Genomic DNA, 18,695 nt, shown 5'->3' on the forward strand with positions numbered 1-18,695 from the left:
GCCCGGCGGAGGTTTTCTGACAAATTCCCCACAACCGGGACGGACAGGATAACAAACTGCCCGACAAATACCCTTATGCAAATGCCCGGGAGGGGAGGGCACGCTTGAAACTGACTAAGCCATTAAGGTGTTGACAAGAATACTGTCTTTAAACCCACAGTTTGGTTGCTTTTGGAAAACGTTTTCCACCCTGAACTCGCTAAAATCGGGAATCTGCACCCCAATTCTTTTTGACGTCACAAAGGAAGTGTTTGTGTATTAATGCATTAATTTAATTAATACAAGAATTTTAATAATTAAACTTCACTCTGATTGGCTAGACTCTGTTTACTAAATTTCGCGTCTATCCCGCGGTGACGCGGAATTATCGTCCGCGTTCGATCACTGTCAGCCGGGCCAGATATCTGTAGTTGTGTCTACACTTGTGTAGCAGCATCTTGAAGAAATTTTCTTATTCTTTAGCGAAGACCATGCCTCGCAAAGCTATGAAAGTCATAGTTGAATTGGATATTCATACAGTAAGGATTTATCGTGGTTTTCAAAGTAATTTCAGCGACATTTTTGTTCGTTGCTAACGACGCTAGACGAATGCAAGAGATCGCAATGCTTCGATCGAATTCTGTGGTGACCTGATTCATAATCTTTCTACTTTCTTTTATCTTATAGGTTACATGTCCTGGTACTTTTTTACGGGACTATGGTTATGTTTATCTCAAAGTTAACTGCATGGGTTTAGAAGTAAACACAAAATCTGTAGCTCCAACTTTTCCATTGTTCTTTCACGAACGCTTACGTTTCGAAAGGGTAAGCTATGTATAACAGCTGATATTTTTATCCGGGAGTTCTTTTTTAGTTTTCATTATCAACGAAGGTTTTCTTTCTTTATTTTTAAGGTTTTTAAGAGCTGTCAAGATCCTGCTTATGTCACCGTTCATCTAAAAGGTAGCTTTTAAAGTTGTGTCTTGTTGGTGTGTGTACTGTAATTTGATCGAAGCATTCCGCCATATTTGTTAGTGTAGCGCCATGCACAGATAAAGAATTTAGCTTACCGAAAACTACGTTTATTTTCACAAATAGGTGAAGATGTGTTGGTAGAGTTAAGGCAGCATGATGACTATATTTCAGGTATGTAGACAATTATTTTTAAGCTTTCAAATTCTGCCTCCATTCAGTTTTGATTTCACATGCTTTAAGTAATTCAAGCCAAGAATTTCTCTCAGTTGTGTACGGCAAAAAGATGTGAAAAATATGTTTACATTATTACTGTACCTAAATTATTCAAAATGCTATTCCTACTAAACTAAAGTGTGTTACATTTTTTCCTGAAAAACTGTTCTCAACGCCAATATATGCAGCACGAAGTAAGCTTAGAAATTATGGGAAATTTTGGTCACGCGTTTGACGCGCTCTCAGTGTGTGCACGAAGAGCACAGGAATTTATCGTTTTTGGTTATGGCCCCTGCAGCTAAGAAGTTTTTAACCTTGCTAAAAGTAATTTCAATGCAAACTTTAATTACTTATTGTCTGAATGAAAACCGCAAAACCTGTTTTATTGTTTTGAATGAGTTCACAGCAACCGGTGAAAAATCCCAAAAGGTCGAAAATCACTCGAGCCCGATGAAGAATTTCTGTTTGAGTTGGTAAAAATTTTTCTTATAGAATAACTGAAAATTTCCTCCCCTTGTTGTCAGATGTCGTTTGCATGAGGATAGTAAGTTGTAATATCAATGAAAGTTATTGTTTTGGTTTGGATGATTCAAAGTATTAGTGTAATATAAATTATTTCTTTGTTCCTTCGGTTGACCGAACACATCCATATACATTTCGTATTTTTAAAGAGTTATTTGTTGAAGATGAAAGGGATTTTCAAGAAGCTTTTGACTTGTTGTTCCTTTTTTCTTGTTTTGCTATGTCCCTTCCGTTTGTTTGAAACAAATAAGGTTGAATAATGCTGCGATCGAGTGATCAAAATTTGATGAAGAGTTAAAACAACAGATATACTGTACTGTACAGAAAGATGTTTGAATAATTAGTTGTACATATACACGTATTGCGCAATACTTAATACTGACAGTTTCTGATAAAATAAATAAGATAATATAATGCTAACCAAAAGACAGAGATGGATCACAGGATAACAGTTATTGTCACCTAACATTCACATAAACATTCAAATGATTGCCTGTTTAGAGTTGAAGCTTTTGAGGCTATCTTGGTGTGTACAGTGGGAAATATCATGTGACATATTCCATTCCTTTAAAAAGATATCAAGATAGCATCAAAAGCTTGAGCAAAATAAGCATTTTTAATATATTTTTATGTTAATTCTGTTAGTTGTAAAAATTATCCTTCCCTTGTGGGCATGTCAATGAGCGACAAAAATTATATATATTCTGTCATTCCGAATTAATGTTTGCTTGTGAAACAAACTAAGAATTTGTCATTGATACTACAGACTACTTAGAACATTTTGAACACTAAGAATTCTAAACACAGTAGAATTAATGTGCATTGTTAAAAGGTTGGATATTTTAAGGTTCATTTCATATGTTGCATGCATGCATACAGTTTACACAAACATTATTTTTTGTTTAGATGGGTATGTTATAGGTCACTATGCCAACAATGCAAGAGATTTCTTGTACCCAGCAGTTCCACCCTATCCAGGCTCTGGCCGGGAGCTGACGCTGTTCAAAACATCCCTTTTCAACCCAATTAGGATTACAGTAAGTATAAAGCAATTTCGACGGGAAGTCTAAGACAGCAAAGCTTTATAAAAGCCTCAAAGGCCTCGATCCCTATTTCATTGTAAGATATGAGGCATACAGGAACATCAACAAACAACAACTCTGCATATATCTCACTCTTTTTTGTACATTTCCTTGCCGTTGTTGCACAAATACAATGTGAAAATTCCTAATTTCATGTTTCAATTTTCTTTTTTGCACTTGTATATAGTCCTTGAGGATCTAACTCCAGAAAAATTCGCCACCATTTGGCAAATTAAATGAGATGGAACAACATGGATGAAGTTAATTGCAATACTGAGAAAATTTGCTTTTTTAGTGATGTTTTCATTGCCTGTGGTTGCCATCGAAGTTCTAGTTATAACATGTACATGCATTTATTTAGCAACCATGACAGGGACAGCAATAAGAACATCAAAAAAGCCATTATATTGTTAATAGGTTTAATTTTAATCAATTAGTAAAGCAGTAATTTGTATGTTCGTCACACTTTAAATAATGTCTTTCATCACTGTCAGCTGCAGTTTATTTAAAAATTCTTTATGCATTATTTTATGGAAAATGTCAACATACAACAACCTTGATAATGTTTAGACTATGAGTAGTCCCCCATTTTTTCTCAGGGATAGTAAGGCGAGCGAAACACAAGCGCGCGTGAAAATCACCCCACGCGAGAAAAGGCGACACGCGGTGGGGAGGAGCGTGCGCTCGCGTTTCGCTCGCCTTACTATCCCTGAGAAAAAATGGGGTACTACTCGTAGTCTAGATCATGTTTGTCTTTTTGAACTTGGACGCATTGGAAATGGTGGAAAAACTGTTATTTTGTTTGCATGTGTATAACAAAAATTTTTTTTATTAGAAGTGAGGGTTTCATTGCTCAAGCTCCCTAAATTAAATTCATTTACAACCACTGGGATACCGGACTGTGGGGTTCTTCATTGCATGGGACAAATAAGCCAATAAATTATCCAAAGAAAACTATAGCTTGGGAGGTGTAGCAAAAGGTCAGTTTTGAATTATTACAACTCATACTTGGCACTGACGCTGACAGGTATTAAAAAAAAGAGAAAATGTATGATTCAGCGATTATATTGACATTTCATTTCTTTTGTTTTATTCCCCTCAATCTCAGAGCCAAGTAAGAATTTTAATAATCCATAAATGACCTGTTTGAAGGGAGCTCTCAATCAACAAAATATGATAGTATAATGTAATGATTATTTTAGGTGTTCATTTACCTGCAGCAACTTTTTTTGTTACTTCTACGATAGGGTCAACCATTAAGACTTGAGTTTTCTACTAAAACCACCATCAAAGAAGTACCAGACGCCATTGACTATGCATCTTCGGTAAGACTGCCATCTTACAGTAAAAGATATGCAATTTTTTGGCACTTAGTGACGTACACAAGGTTGCCTCAGATTTTGCACAACTGTAAAGACTGGTCTCTAGTTTTCAAATGAGTTTTATATGCATAATTGTTACTAATACACTTGGAAAATTTTTTCTACAATATACCGTAAAATTCTGAAAACAAGCCCTGGGGATTATAAAATTTTTTCAAAGTCCCTTTTTGAGGGGCTTATTTTTGGAGGGGCTTATGTATGGAGGGAAATTTGTGTTTCAAAATTGATTGGGCTATTGTATTGGGAAGGAAATTTACCATTTTTGCTTTGTTTTACTTTGTATTCGAGGGCAAATTCCAAGTACAAGCCCCCCGGGGGGCTTTTATTCAGAGGGGCGATTTAATGGAGGGTTTCTTTCATTGCGATTTTGGGGAGCTTATATTTGGAAGGGCTTTTATCTGGAAATTTACAGTATTATTAGTACCATGCTATGGTAAAATTTCAATTCAAAATTATACTGCCAGCTTATGTTAATTCTGTCCTTTTAATTGAGCACTAAACTTTAATCCTCAATTACACCTCAATTACTTTAATCGAAAAGCTCTTTGGCAGGGCCTCTTAAAGATCCTCTCTCTTTGTTTACATCCAAGTATTAATTTTTTATGTACAATCATTGCAGTAAAGCACCTGTTCTTGACCTTTTTCCAGTTTACACTCAGTATGATATATTTTTGTATAAAACAAGATGGTTGCATCTCTGTTCTGTCTCCTGCCTAAAAGGTGGCCACACTTAGTATAGAGCATTAATGGTTAGGGAGCTGCACTGTCACCACACTGTCTTGATTTGAAGGGCATTGACCGGCGACACGTACTTTTCATAAATTTTGTCTCCTTGAGTCCTCTAACAGCACTGTACTTCTCATTCAATATTTTCTCTACATCACTCTGCTGTTTAAGGCTATATTTAAGAGGAATATATTTTACGAAATGATTTGGCTTAATAGACTACCGTTGAAGACTGTATTCAGTTGTAGGTAGCGCAGTTAGGAAACATTTTCCAAGAGGAAGTTGTCCAATCAATTATTTCACCATGCAAGCTAATTGTAAGGGAAGAAATTAATTGACAATTTCTATAAACATTTGGACAGATATCTTGGAGCTCTCAGCTTATTTTTAGAAAAAGTTTAACCCACTAAAGCTGGCGCTATTAATTTCAGGACTCTGGTGTTGACGATGTCTTAACAAACAGTACATTTAATGCCAGTCGCCGGTCAATCAGTCCCTCAGGTTCTAAACGCATAACACGCTCTCCCTCCCCATCATGCCGCAAACTTACCAGCACGCCTAGAGCTGATGATACACTTGTCAATCATGAGAAACCTTTTCTTGTGCGCCACAAGGAAGAGAGATTGTTGGAAAATCGTGACTTTACTTCTTTTACTCGTCCAAAGCCTCGACGATCAAGGTCCAAGTCACCCACCAGGAGACCACGATCAACTTCCCCATCCCATCTTGGAATGTCCAGTGTGCAGCCATTGCCAGGTTGGTGAAAATTCCCACATCCGTACTTCATCAATCTTAACCACAATCAATCTTGCACCACAGCAAGAAATTAATTTCTAGTTAAGTCCATCTTTGAAATAGTGCTGAAATCCTTATTCTGGGCCCCTACCTGTGTACCAGGTTTTGATTATGCGCCATGATTGGCCTGTTAAAAGAGCATTTATCAATTTGCCAATCAGGTCAAAGAGAAATGCAACACTTCTGGCAATTCATTGAATCCGTTGGGGTTCCAGAACGAGAATATCGGCACTGCTTTGAAGATGTTACTAACCAGGGTTATCAGCGATGCAGGCCAAACCTGGTCCCACACTTTCGGGATAAATCCCAAATGAAAAAGGATGTTCATTGGAAAGTTTAAGTTATACCCCCTAGGCACGGTTCAGGCATGATCATTTTTACGGTAAACACCTGCTAAAATGTGTCAGATTACACTGAGATAAGCTAGACAATATTAAAATGATGATCTGAAGTTGAAATGGCCTCATGTCAATTTGATTCTAGCTGATGACTGAGTTGTCTGAGTTTATGCCAGTCTCACATAGAAATACCATACATTAATGGATATGTCGTGGTTTAATTTTATCCCTGGTTTAAATTTTATTTTCCTTTCTTTCAAGCCCATTATGATGCCCAAAAACAAAGGAAAGTGAATTTTTTTCAACCAAGGATCAGTTATTGAATCACAACAGGCCCCAACTGATCAAAGGTTGATAACACTTTCCACTGGAAAAATCTCTATCCAGTGGATAATGCTTTTGTTTTCCCAAATATTTATCTAGTGGATATATAGCGCTTAATCCATCGCGTGAACGTCTGTGGCTTGATGTATAATTTTGGCGTAAGTTGTTTTCTACCCCGCAGCCTGCAGTCCTCAGTCTGCCTCTGATCATCTGATCATACAAGTTTTGAATTTGATTTTTAGCCTGGAAGTACTCTGAAGACTTCCCAGCAAGCTCATCCACTCGACGTAAACTTCATTCACGCTCAGCAACAGAACCCATGAGTTTTTCCCAGTCATATCGACCATCAAGCCCATCTCGTAGTCTGAGCTACGCACTTGATGATCTTAACATTTCATCAAATTCCTGGAAAAACTTTAGCGACCCAGTGCTGCGTTTCAAGAGTCGTTATTCACCCAATCTTAGGGCTGCGCTTGGTGCATCTGATCGCATTCAACAGCGAGTTGAAAGGGTGATTGACAAGAAAAGCCCTAGAACGTTTGTAAGTGTAAAAATCAATATATTAACGTATTTTTGTTTTTGTAGCAAAACTTTGAAATGATAGTTTCATGTTGTGTTCTCCCAGAAGGTATCCTACGAATATTCTGCCACTGTGGAAAATCTATGGACATTTCAAGTCATCATATATCATTTTTATGAGGGATCGATAGGTTGTGTGGTTTAAACCACTAAAACATTCCAAGATTTAGGCCAGTCTCCACAATCGACTTATGTGCAATGGTCCGAAATAGAGGGGAGTCTTTTCACAGTCTTCCCTGTACTCAACCCTTAAAATATGCAGAATATTTTACACATAACGTTTGTTTTTTGTGCTATAAGATACATAAAAACACGTTTTCAAATTGGATTTTTTCACTTTTTTCAGTCTGAAGACTCTGATAATGACAGTGTAGATTCTTTGGATGTCCTTAGGTGAGTCTAGTAAACATAAACAGGAACGAGTGAAAGGACGAGATTCTCAAAAAAATATGACCAGGATGCTGACCGCCGCCCGGTTAGCTGAATGGGATAAGCGACGGTCTGCTGAGCGGGAGGCCGTAGGTTCAAACCCCGGCCACACCTGAACACTCAGTGTCTTTAAACAACTGAGGAGAAAGGGTTGTATTTGTAATAATAACATCTGCAAACAGTTTGACTATCTAGTCTTCTCGGATAAGGACGATAAACCGTAGGCCCCGTCTCACAAGCCCTTGCACATGTATTAAAAAATCTGTGGGACGTTAAAGTAAAGAACCCACACACTCTTCCTAAAGAGTAGGGCAGGTAGTGCCCGGTGTAGTGGTCTATCTCACTTTTACACTCATTTTTTGGGGCTTCATTACTCATTCATTCATTACTTCTAAACTACACTTTAAGCAGTCTGGTAAAGTCCCCCAACCAGTATTGTAAATTATCCCTGAAAAGCCCTGAGGGTAGTGGATAATATGATATTTACACATTTATATATATACACCCCGGAAAAGTTACTTTTATTGAAGGAGGTTATAAGCCCTGTCCCATCTCCTAACATCTGGTAACTATAAACTTGTATTGAATAGAATGACGACGGCTTCAACTCCATGTCTACCTAGGTAGTACTGAGAAAATCTCGTCCTCGTCTTAAAATCCAAACGTGTCTGATTCCCCTCGCCCTTAAAAATGGCAAAGGTCAATGAAAATAACCGGAGGTTTCCGAGATAATTTTTCGCACCAAAAACTTCCTGCGAATGTCGATATGTGGAATATTCGCTGTGATGTAAATTTGATGATAAGCCTGTGTTTAACTTTGCTTTACAGAGAGTCTCTTCGAGAAGAAAGAAGAGCGCTTAGTGATGCGATCCGGGAAGCAGATAGAGCGTAAGTGAATGAAATTATTATTCCACAGGCAGCCCAAGCTTGGTTATGAGCGTCGACTCTGTTGCGCAAAGACTAGCCTCCCACGCAGACGTTCTTAGGGGTTCGTCTGCGTGGGAGGCTACGCAAAGACGCGTAGTGTATTTTTCAGTAACGATTTTGTTAGCATTGTTTCCCTAAATTTAAGAAATCGTATAAAAATGTCATAATGCGACGTGTAATAGAAGACATACCGTACAATTAACAAATTGAGCGAATTTGGACAATGTCAGTGGAGTTTTGGCCTGTGGGTGAAACAACTTACAAAAGCCGAAAAAGGCGTCTACATCCGGGGGGGGGGGGTACTCTCTTATATAAGTCATATAGACTTAGAAGATGACATACACTTTTTAGCTCTGTGCCCTGTGTATCAAGAAAAAAGAAATACTTTATTTGAATACTTAAACAAAGAATACAGAATATCAGTAAACAGAGTGGCACCAGATGATGTTTTTCTGTTGTTAATAAACCCTCCAAGCAAGAACAAACCAGTGCAAAAGTTAATTGCAAAATATGTATTCGACTGCTATGAGAAAAGAAGATCGTTAGTTCTTTAGGTTAACATTGATTATAGTTCCACTAGTGTACAATTTGTGTTATGATTTTAAATTATTTGGATAAAGTCGATGTACATAGGACTGTATAAGACTTCAAATAAAGCATTGTCTTGTCTATATAGGTATGTGCCGCCCCAAAGGGCATAGTTTTTGCGCCGTTTGTGTCTCAAAACGGATATAGAGTTTACCCATTTTGGTCTGGAATCGGGTATGGTTTTCGCGGGAACTACGGAATGTATAAACGTATTTGTCGTTTCAATTCCAAGTAAAAAAAGAAAGAAAAGATTAATATGCGAATTCGAGATGAATTTTACAAAGAAATCTTTATTGTGGCGTTCTAATCTAAGTCAGTGATGGCATAATTTTATAGAAGCCAAGTCTGCTAATGGGTATGAATTTTAGAGGCCAGGTCTGAAAACGGGTGTGGAAAATGACATTTTTTGGTCAGAAATAGGGTCAGGATTTGGAGAACCTGGCGGTATACCCCCATCAAGAGTTCCCAGGAGGACCCCCCTCCCTAGGGTCTACATACACTCGCAGGCTTATCGAGTTTGAAAAAACGCTGATTTGCTTTCGTTGATGAGGTTTTAAAAGGATTGTGGCAGCTACGCGTACTTATTCGCGATGGAACTTGAGAAATTACCAGTGAAGGACAAAATCACAGCTTCTTGTCAGATACTGTATGTACAGTATGTCTCTTTAGCATGATTCCAAACGTTCCAAACGACAATGAACTTTGAAAACCTGTTTGGCTTACAAGTTTTCAAAAACCGCAATTGCAATCTGTTTCAATCTTCTTTAAGTTTGTCCATCCGTGCCTCCTTGTGTATTTGCTGTGGTATTTTTTCGTCGTTTAACAGATTTTGAGCAGTTATGTTTGTGTGTTTCACTCAATTTGTTAGCGGTTCCCTCTGTCTGAATGTTGATAAATTTCGTGACACTTTGTTTTTGTTTTTTCAGGGCCTATTACAAATCTCTGGGGATTGATTTATGATGTGGTGAACTTTGCGGATGGTTTATACGAAAGGTAAATGTTCGTCTTGACCGCTGAATAAGAGCACTGAAGACGCATCTTTACAGAGTTAGCCTACATCTGAAGTTAATAATTATACTCACAAATGCCAGCGTAATGACGACCTATTTACAACTCTGTCTAAATTGTTTATTTTCAAATTTCGGGCTGCTGCTGGAATTTTTTAATATTTTACTTCAGGCTGAGGCTAACTCTGTATCTATGTAATTAAATAACATGCATTCTTTTAAATTCTAACCGTCTTAATATGGACACCTCATTAATGCGGACTGTTTCTACGGTCTCATTAGTGTCTGTAGGTATCAGGTAATGCATTAATATAACGCCTTTTCGGCTTGTTACGCAGACTACCATATCTCCCCGATTAGCTCCCCTTTCCCCCCCCCCCCACACACACGCCCCCCCCCCCCAAATGGACTCAGTCCTAAGGTGTTGCTGAGAACTCCAAACGATCCATAGAACCTTTGCGCTCATAAGTCGTACGATTTTTGCTCGGTCGGCGGCCTCGCGGCCTATAACGCTCGCTGCGTTCCTTTAGAAACCCCTAAAAAGCTTTCTCGGTTAACTCGCGAGGTCGACTTGTGGCAAGTCTAGCAGAGGTGGTGAAGCCTTGTTCATTTACGGTATTTTTGGTGGCTAACCTGTTCTGCACAGTGAGGCTCCTGGCCAAAAGCCTGCGAATGTACTCAAATGCAAACCCTACCCGCACATAGCTCTCTCCTATCCGATTAGATTATGTAAGTTTTGCATCAAAATAATAATTTTTTTTGGCGACTATTTTGAATTTTGCGACTCACTGGTACTATAGGTCGCTCGTATCACTTGATATTAGTCGGGAAGCGATCGGATCTTCCGAGAATTTTACGACTGCGCCAGACTCTTCTCCAGACCCAAAGGTTCCAGGCCTCGCACCGGCTGACGGTGCGATAAAGCTAGTAATATTTATTTCAAAATTTTATGATCGACGATGTGAGAGTCTCCCGTGTGCCTGTAACAAAATTAGTATATGTAATCAAATTGGTGACGAGTGCAATTAGGGAATGATATCACTTGTGTTTTGTCCGAAAACCAAAAACGTTCAAATTAAAAATTATTAGGTTTTGGACAACACGCAGGTGAAATTATTTTCAAATTTCACGATTATACCTTCTGATTACCTATTAATATCATGGGTGACGAATTACGTTCGCAATCGTGGATTGTTGACATGTTTCTCTTGGTTTTGTCGTATCGATCGAGAACTCCACTTTCTCAAAAGTTTAGAGCTTAAATTTGGCTTAAGTTCAGAATTTTCATAATTTTTCGACTAAATACCTCTTAGAATCCATCTTGACGTGCTCTTTTTAGCCTGCGAAAACAGACGTTTCTCCTCGCTCCTGGTCACTGGGGACGTTTCGCGCGGACGAACGTCTGCGCCTCAGCGACAGAAATCCCATTCTGATGATGTAAATCAATGTTTAAGTTATAAATTTGGTAGTCATGGGGTTCCAAATGCAAATTTGTTCAATTTTACGTTTCTCCATCCTCGGAGACCCAGGGGCAGATAGTGGGGGCCAGGGAAAGTCTAAACGGGCGGAAAAATGTGGCACGAAGAAAAGTAAAGAACGGCGAGAAGAGCCCTTGGGGACAATGTCTTACCAGACCAGTTCCAAACGGTCGCCGCCGTTCTGGTTTCTGATTGGTGCCAGAAAACTTGTGTTTTTTGGCACCAATCAGAAGCCAGAACGGCGGCGACCGTTTGGAACTGGTCTGGTAAGACATTGTCCCCAGAGGCTCTTCTCGCCGTTCTTTACTTTTCTTCGTTTCACATATATTTTTCTACCCGTTTAGACTTTCCCTCGCCCCCTTTATCTGCCCCTGGGTCTCCGAGGATGACGTTTCTCTTAGTCGATTTTGGTAAAGTGTTGTGTTCATCTGCGAACGAGCTCCAGCAAAAGTCAAATGCTTCTTCTAGAGAAGAATATATTCCACAAAAACTGAACTGTTTTGTTAGATTCATCGCGTTTACGTTTGACCATTGCAGTGTTTTGATTTTTTTCATTCGTAAACAATAGCTAAAACAATGTTTCTACTCCGTTGCCAATCAGCGGTTATGACCGGATTCCGAACAGATTTTACGTCATCAGTATGGATTTTTTGTCGCTGAATCGCAGACGTTCCTCCTCGCGAAACGTCCCCAGCAGCGAGGAGCGAGAAGAAACGGCTGTTTTCGTAGGCTATGCTCTTTCTTGTGTGAGGTTTTGCAAGGCGTCTTTTAATGCCCTGAAATCTTCGTTCAAAACTTATAAAATCTTCGTCGCCACCTTGGCTTAGCCTATGTACAGACGTCCCCTCCTCGATTTTTTCTGAGGGGAGGGGGGCATCTGTACACTGGCTACCTTGGCACTGATGGGTACGGGAGGTTGCCATGGCAACTTTTTAATTTCGCATGTGAAATAATAAATCAACCCTGAAATTTCGCGTCAAAATTAAGGAGCAATTCTTAACCCATGATATTGTGCAGATAATTTACGAATCAATCTCAATTTGTTTTTAGGTTTCATTGTGAAGAAACTTGATGCACTGCGGCTATGCAGCAGATATAAGATTGGAGTTTTGTGCCAACCGTTCTTTTTAATTTATTGTATATTAAAATATTTGCGAGAGTTATCAAGAGTTTTTATACATATGAACGGAGCTGTGATTGTTTTAGTGTACGGTAATCCTTTAATCTCTTAAAAGTTAGAAAACGGATTTTCATAATGTTCTCTATTTCCTCTTAAGCCAGTTTTAATAACGAACCCCCGACTCTTTCATTACAATGTTGATACTATTAACCCTTTAAGCCCTAAGAGTGATCGGTATCAAATTTCTCCTTGTAATGTCAATGCTTTGTAAAACAGAGTGGTCGTGAGAATTGCAGACATGATCACGCAAGATGAATTTTCTTGATATTTTATCAACTTCTCCCCACTGCTTCTGTAGGAAATGAATAGGGCAACAAATGAGAATTCAAACTTTGATCTTAGGGTTTAAAGGGTTAATGAAAAAAGAAAAACAGTACTGTATAGAGCTTTAGTTTAATAATCATTCGTCCCACTTTCATCTCATCCGCAGAGTAGATGGTAAATGATAAGATTAAGATAAGTACAGGATCTTCATCAGTCATTTAGATACCGTTAATAGGTGAAAAAAAAAAAGGTAGAACTACCCTGTACAGCTTAACGATACAGCAAGAAGGTATTGTTCAGTAGTTTTCATTTGAGTAGTCAAAGTTAAGAAGTTTGAAAGACGTTGTCACGTGGATATTAGGGACCTTACGATCCGACAACGGCAACGTCCATGAAAACGTCGCTGAAAAACAGACCTAACATCATTTTAAACTTTTTCGCGATTATCGCAATTCGCCCCGTTACTTAAAACAAGGGGATTTTGGCTGGAGCTGAAGAGAGGGAAACGCGTTCAAGTTCGGACAGATATGGTAGAATTTATCTCCTTGCCGTTCCGTTCCCAAGTAAACTGAGAATTTGGTCATTTCACGTCGTAGTTGTGCAGTGAAAGCAAATAAAGGCACAAAAAAGCGTGATGCACCTGCAAAGCTGTTGTTTTGCTCATTAAACGTATTGTTTTTTGACGTTCCCGTTGCCGTCGTCATCGTGGTTTCGTAAGGTCCCTATTGTTGTTCTGTGCTAAAGTCATTTCTTACATAGTGCCTTTACCCATGCACAAAGCGTTTCTGTAGTCATTAAGAAGATATCAAACATATTTGATCAGGGAGCACTAACCATAACATTGCCTGTTATGAATTTTACGGGTACAGCATAGAAACTTCCCTGAATCATTTCAAGTTTCAATCCATGTCCATCTCTGCCATGCGCAGCAACAGAATACATGAAGCAGGTTCAATGCCTGAATATACTCTTAAATAACAAAACTGAACATTATTTTTTGGAATTCACTTGATGCGAAGACACGTTTTGCCTTTTTACAAAAACCAAACAGCGTGACATTGCCCCTTTCATTCATGAGACTAATCTCGTACCCAGGTTTCTTCAGTGTTGACGTCAATAAGAGATCTGGGTAAGAGATTACCAGAAGACCCAAGCTTTTCCTTAAAATTACATCAACATTAAAGACATTCGCTCTTCAAGAGTTGACTACTGGAAGGAGAAGATTTACATTTTAGATATTAAATTATTTTTTCTTGGACCGAAACTCAAACAAAACGTATTCTAAATATTTATTTCGTAAACTGCCGACGCTTACAGTGTTCGTAAGCTTATGCACTTATAGTTTTTAGAAGTGAAGGGTGAATCGGGGAGTATAATTGATTTTTCCATGGATATGTTTGGTATGCCATGTCTAATGATGATCAAAAAACGTCTGAATAATAAATTTTTGCATGCTAGTGAGCTGACCTTATTTCTCCAGAGACCATTCTCATAATACCTTTAATCACCGGTATCACTGTGATATGGGCGTCCCCGCGTCTTGGGCATCCCCATTCCCAAAACCCCTAGTGATATGGACATCCCCTGTAACCCTGACTTTAAGCCAAATTGCTAAGTTAATAAAAGGAGGGGATGCCCATATCCCTAGGGTTTTGAGAATGGAGATTCCCAAAACGCCGGGATGTCCATATCACTTTAACACCGGGTCTGGAAAGGTATTCCCTGGTTCCGGGATTTGAACAAAATACAGTGCGGGATTCGGGAAGCCTTTGACTGGGTACGGGATTTGACTGCTACCCGGGAGGCGGGATTGGCCAAAATCTGGGTACGAATGCGGGATTGGGAAAGAAAACGATCAGTCGGGATGGCGATGACGGAAGTTCGGGAGGCAGTATTCTCGTGAAAAGGAGCGAGAATGCGGGATCAGCCCCCCCCCCCCCCTCCCCCCCCCCACTCCTTTTCCTTTTTCAGACCCTACAACATGGATAGTCTTGGGACAAAGGTTCATTTGGTGGGGCCTTTTAAATCACTGTTGTTAAACCCCTCCCGCCCCTCCCCCCCCCCCCCCCCGGCTACCGCCCTCCCCTTGGGAGATGTGATATTTTTATCAAAGTTCCAGTTTTTTAACGCTTTTGGGTTGTCTAAGACAGAACACATATCACAGATGAGAGATATTTAAGGTGATTAACACAGAATATTTGTGTTTATGCTAGAAGTAACTAGTAATATTAAAAAGTCGGGCAACTGAACTAAAAAATGTAGAGAAGAATATGGAGCAAACAGTTCAGGCCTTTAAGTCCTGTTACCTTGGACTGGGAATGTGCAATTATGTACCATATGTGGAATTACATTCCTGGTAGACGTGGTAGGTGGTCCTTAAAAATTGAGTGTCCTCAAAAAACGGTTTCTGATAAATTATTTGTTTGAACCCTGTAAAAAGATCGCTACCATAACCAGGCGGTTGGTGGATTTAATTTGGCCCTTCATGGACGAGATGTTTTTGGACCAAACATAAGAGTTGAATAGGCCATTTGCACTAAGAGGTCATGTGACATCGTTTTTATGAAAATGAAAGTTAATGATTTTGCCTTCAAAAAATGATTAGTGGGTCATATCCTAAACAAAATAAAAGTGATTTGGGTTTTCAAACCTGCACCATTGTCTTAAAATGAGTAAGTTCGTAGCTGGTCACGTGACCAAAATGTGATTTTGAAAATTACGAATTGCTTCTTTCTGAACACAAGGAAAATTTTGAAAAAAGGATGTGGCAACGTTTACAGCACATCTGAGCGTAACTATCAAAAGTTTAACAAGATGTAAGCAAATAGTAGTTTTGGCCGCCATGTTGGAGGGCAAGAGTATGCCCTCCAACATGGCGGCCAATACGAATCATACTACTTTGTTGAAAAATCAAAGTGCCATAAAATTTCTCCCTTAAATGCTTTTCCTCTCAAATTTTTGGTATCAGCAGGACTCCAACTAATTGTTTAAGGGAAGTATTGGTCACGTGTCCTCTTAGTGCAAGTGGCCTATTACCCCGCCAGTAGAGGTTTTCTCTCAGTTGCATAGCTTTAAGGGTTAACGAAGTCGTTCGCTTCGCTTGTCTGTCGCGTGGTTAACGAACCAACTACGCGACAGACAAGCGGAAGCGAACGACTTCGTAAACGCTTAAGGACTGGCCCGAACCTATTTACTTGCGTGTTGGTTATGTTTTTGATTCGCGTTTTTCACAATAAAAGATTCAACCGATTTCTATGGTTTTCGGCGCCCGTAATCAATAATGATGGAACCTTAAGAAAATGTTATTTATTTTCTTGTAAGGGACTGGTCAAAAAGTATAGGGGGGGGGGGGGGGGGGGGGCCGGAGCAGAGAGGGCGTGGGTCATGAGGTTTTGAGCCTAGTGCAAGGGGTGGGTCGTGCAATTTTCAGCTACCCTTAGGGGGTGGGTCACCCTATTTTATTACATAAATAGGCACTAACTACTAACAAGACAGTTGACTACACTTGTTATATAAAACAGAGCCAGCTGGAATTATTGCTAAAATACTCAGAAACCTCAGTGTTGTGCGAAAAAATACAAAGGGTGAAAGGCCGCACACCTATACGGGCGTGGAACCCTCTGTGAACCTTTTTTTGACTCTAACGAGCATGTCCTTTAATGATTTTCCTTTTTTGTAAGGAAATGATTGGTGGTTCTTTAAAAATTTATTGAGGTTATAGTTGGTTTTGTATAAGATTCCATTTTTTCATTCAAGCTTCCTTTATAGTAGACACTGAGGGCTGATATTGTGTCATGAATGGCAATTTTTCTTTTTCCTCCTGTTGTTTTGTTTTAGAAGTTTAGACTCCCTTTGGTGAATTTTATTTCTGATAGTAGGTTTTCTATCAAAGATTGTGGGTAGCCTCCGTCCATCAAGCGTTTTTTTTTAAATTTGAATTATTTTTCTCAAAGGTTGTTTCTGAGGAGTTTTTTCATAGGATTCTCAAGGCTTCTCCTTTGACAAATCCTTTTTTAACATTTGGAGGGTGACACGAGGTGAAATGTGTGTGCAAGAAGGTTTCTGTTTGTTTAAAATGTGTCTTTGCATCAAGGATAGATTTTACCTTGAATCTTGTGCCTTTGTATACAACTGTGTCTAAAAACGCAGTCTCAGTGTCAAATGTTTCAGCCGTGAATTCAATAGTTGGGTGATGTAAGTTTGCTTGTTCAATGAAGGCTTCGATGTCTGCTTTACTCATGTCCTAAAGGGAAAATATATCGTGTATGTAGCATTTCCAAACTGTTGTTCTGAAGACAGTTTTGCTTAGAGTTGTTGTTTCAATATATGTCATTAAAATATTGGCAAAGGAATCAAATCTGCTGTCTTTGTGCCAATTGCAGTTCCATAGTTTTGCAGGTAGTGCTTTGCATTGAAGTGGACGAAATTTTCTTTGAGGATTAATCTAAACATTTCCGGCAAGTAATGTGTAGGAATGGGTTGTCTTTCTAGAAATTTTAATTTGCTTTGTGACAGACAATTTCAATGTACCCTCGTTTTGCTGTATATTTGTGTCAAGACTCATAATGTCCATCGAAACAAGAAATGTTCGGTTTTTCACTTTTGTCTTTTCAGTGAAAGGTATGATTTCTGTGATTTTGATATTGGTTGTAGCAGCTAGTGTGAAAGTGAAGAATGATCATCGCAGTAAATTTTCCAATTAAAGCAATTGGAAAGAAGAAGCCTGAAAAAATTCAGGGCTTCAACGGGATTCGAACCCGTGACCTCCGCGTTACCGGTGCGTTGCTCTACCAACTGAGCTATGAAGCCACACATTGAGAGCGAGGTCAATTTACTACTACAACCGCAGTTCAAAAATGAATTATTTTCATATATACTTCACATCATTTCACTCCTCACGGGAGATATGAACTCAATAAATTGACCCTGGACTCTCTGGACTATCAGGGCCTTTTAAATCAGATTAATTGTAGCGATTCATATAGTATAAGGTGCCAAGATATGTTAGCCATAGTTGTTAAGACTATACATCTTGACACGATGCCACGGATATCTAGGTGGATTGCAGTTCCGGATCCAGACCTTGAGATAAGAGGCGGGGGGTGGGGGTGGGGGTGGGGGCGGTCATCCAGACCCTTAGATAAGAGGGGGACCCGGTCTACAAAAAAAATTTTTTGGGGCCTTTCGGTCCTCAGACTGGTCTGAAAATAATGGGGGGCTCGGGCTCCCCGGGACCCTCCCCCGGATCCGCCCCTGGATCATTATCAAGCAAGAGCTACAACACACGATCTGCGGGGAACAAACAAACTCACTGTTCCCTGCGTTAAGACCACAACTCACGGTTTACGTTTATTTAGGTACCCATCTACAATAATGTGGAATGGACTCCCTGTAGGACCTGGGGTCTACGACATTATTTAGGGAGTTCAAATTCAAAGTGCGACAAATTCCGCTCAAACAAATATAACTGATACAAGTACTACGTAGTTAAATTCTTTTCTTATAGTGCTATATTTCCTTTTATTTTATTTCGGAGGTATTAGCTTTAAGAGCTAAACTGTAAATCCGAGGTTAAATAAAGGTGATGTTATGTGAAGTGTGTGCCGCTTTTAGTTCATTTATTTTATCTAGGGTCTCTCTAACTTCATTTCCCATACAAAAACAAACTCATAATATATGGATTTAGCGAGGGCTGAAAGCGAAGCTCTGGATAATATTTATAGTTTGTTTAAACAAAATATAAAATTGTGTAATGTTAAGCGGCGAAGGCAAAGCACGGAGAACGCAGACTCGTACCCAGTCGCTATTTAAGTGTTTTTTGGGATGAGAGAAGATTGGGGATTAGGTTGAGGCGCGCGCGGGGTCTTCCCTTCCCATGAGACCCCGCGCGCGCCTCAACCTAATCCC

The 18,695-nt window shown here is 39.3% G+C and overlaps 1 protein-coding gene and 1 non-coding gene across 3 annotated transcripts; one reads left to right on the plus strand and one right to left on the minus strand.

The window, feature by feature from the left end:
* Window positions 1-313: 313 nt before the first annotated feature.
* Window positions 314-14,249, plus strand: LOC140946314 (uncharacterized). Of its 2 annotated transcripts, none has more exons than XM_073395412.1 (12): window positions 314-518; window positions 667-804; window positions 894-942; window positions 1,078-1,125; window positions 2,596-2,726; window positions 4,019-4,096; window positions 5,311-5,635; window positions 6,579-6,877; window positions 7,262-7,308; window positions 8,173-8,232; window positions 9,786-9,852; window positions 12,395-14,249. In XM_073395412.1, exons 1-11 carry the CDS (start codon window positions 471-473, stop codon window positions 9,817-9,819), a joined length of 1,257 nt encoding a protein of 418 aa, XP_073251513.1. In that variant the 5' UTR covers window positions 314-470; the 3' UTR covers window positions 9,820-9,852; window positions 12,395-14,249. The 2 variants fall into 2 exon arrangements, with proteins under 2 accessions (XP_073251513.1, XP_073251514.1); XM_073395413.1 differs by having other exon boundaries at window positions 324-518; window positions 5,545-5,635.
* A 3,275-nt stretch (window positions 14,250-17,524) lies between these two features.
* Trnat-ggu (transfer RNA threonine (anticodon GGU)) lies at window positions 17,525-17,597 on the minus strand. The gene has a single exon. It is a non-coding gene; the product is annotated as a tRNA-Thr (tRNA).
* Window positions 17,598-18,695: the final 1,098 nt, after the last annotated feature.

Source organism: Porites lutea, chromosome 8 (assembly GCF_958299795.1).
Source record: "Porites lutea chromosome 8, jaPorLute2.1, whole genome shotgun sequence".
Classification (NCBI taxonomy): Eukaryota; Metazoa; Cnidaria; class Anthozoa; order Scleractinia; family Poritidae; genus Porites; species Porites lutea.

What these genes read in the sequence shown, in the direction of transcription:
- LOC140946314 (XM_073395412.1), top strand. Translation starts at nt 471, where the DNA reads ATGCCTCGCAAAGCTATGAAAGTCATAGTTGAATTGGATATTCATACA. An exon ending in AGAAAAGCCCTAGAACGTTT is followed by an intron (nt 6,878 to 7,261) that starts GTAAGTGTAAAA and finishes CACTTTTTTCAG; the next exon opens with TCTGAAGACTCTGATAATGA. An exon ending in GATTCTTTGGATGTCCTTAG is followed by an intron (nt 7,309 to 8,172) that starts GTGAGTCTAGTA and finishes TTTGCTTTACAG; the next exon opens with AGAGTCTCTTCGAGAAGAAA.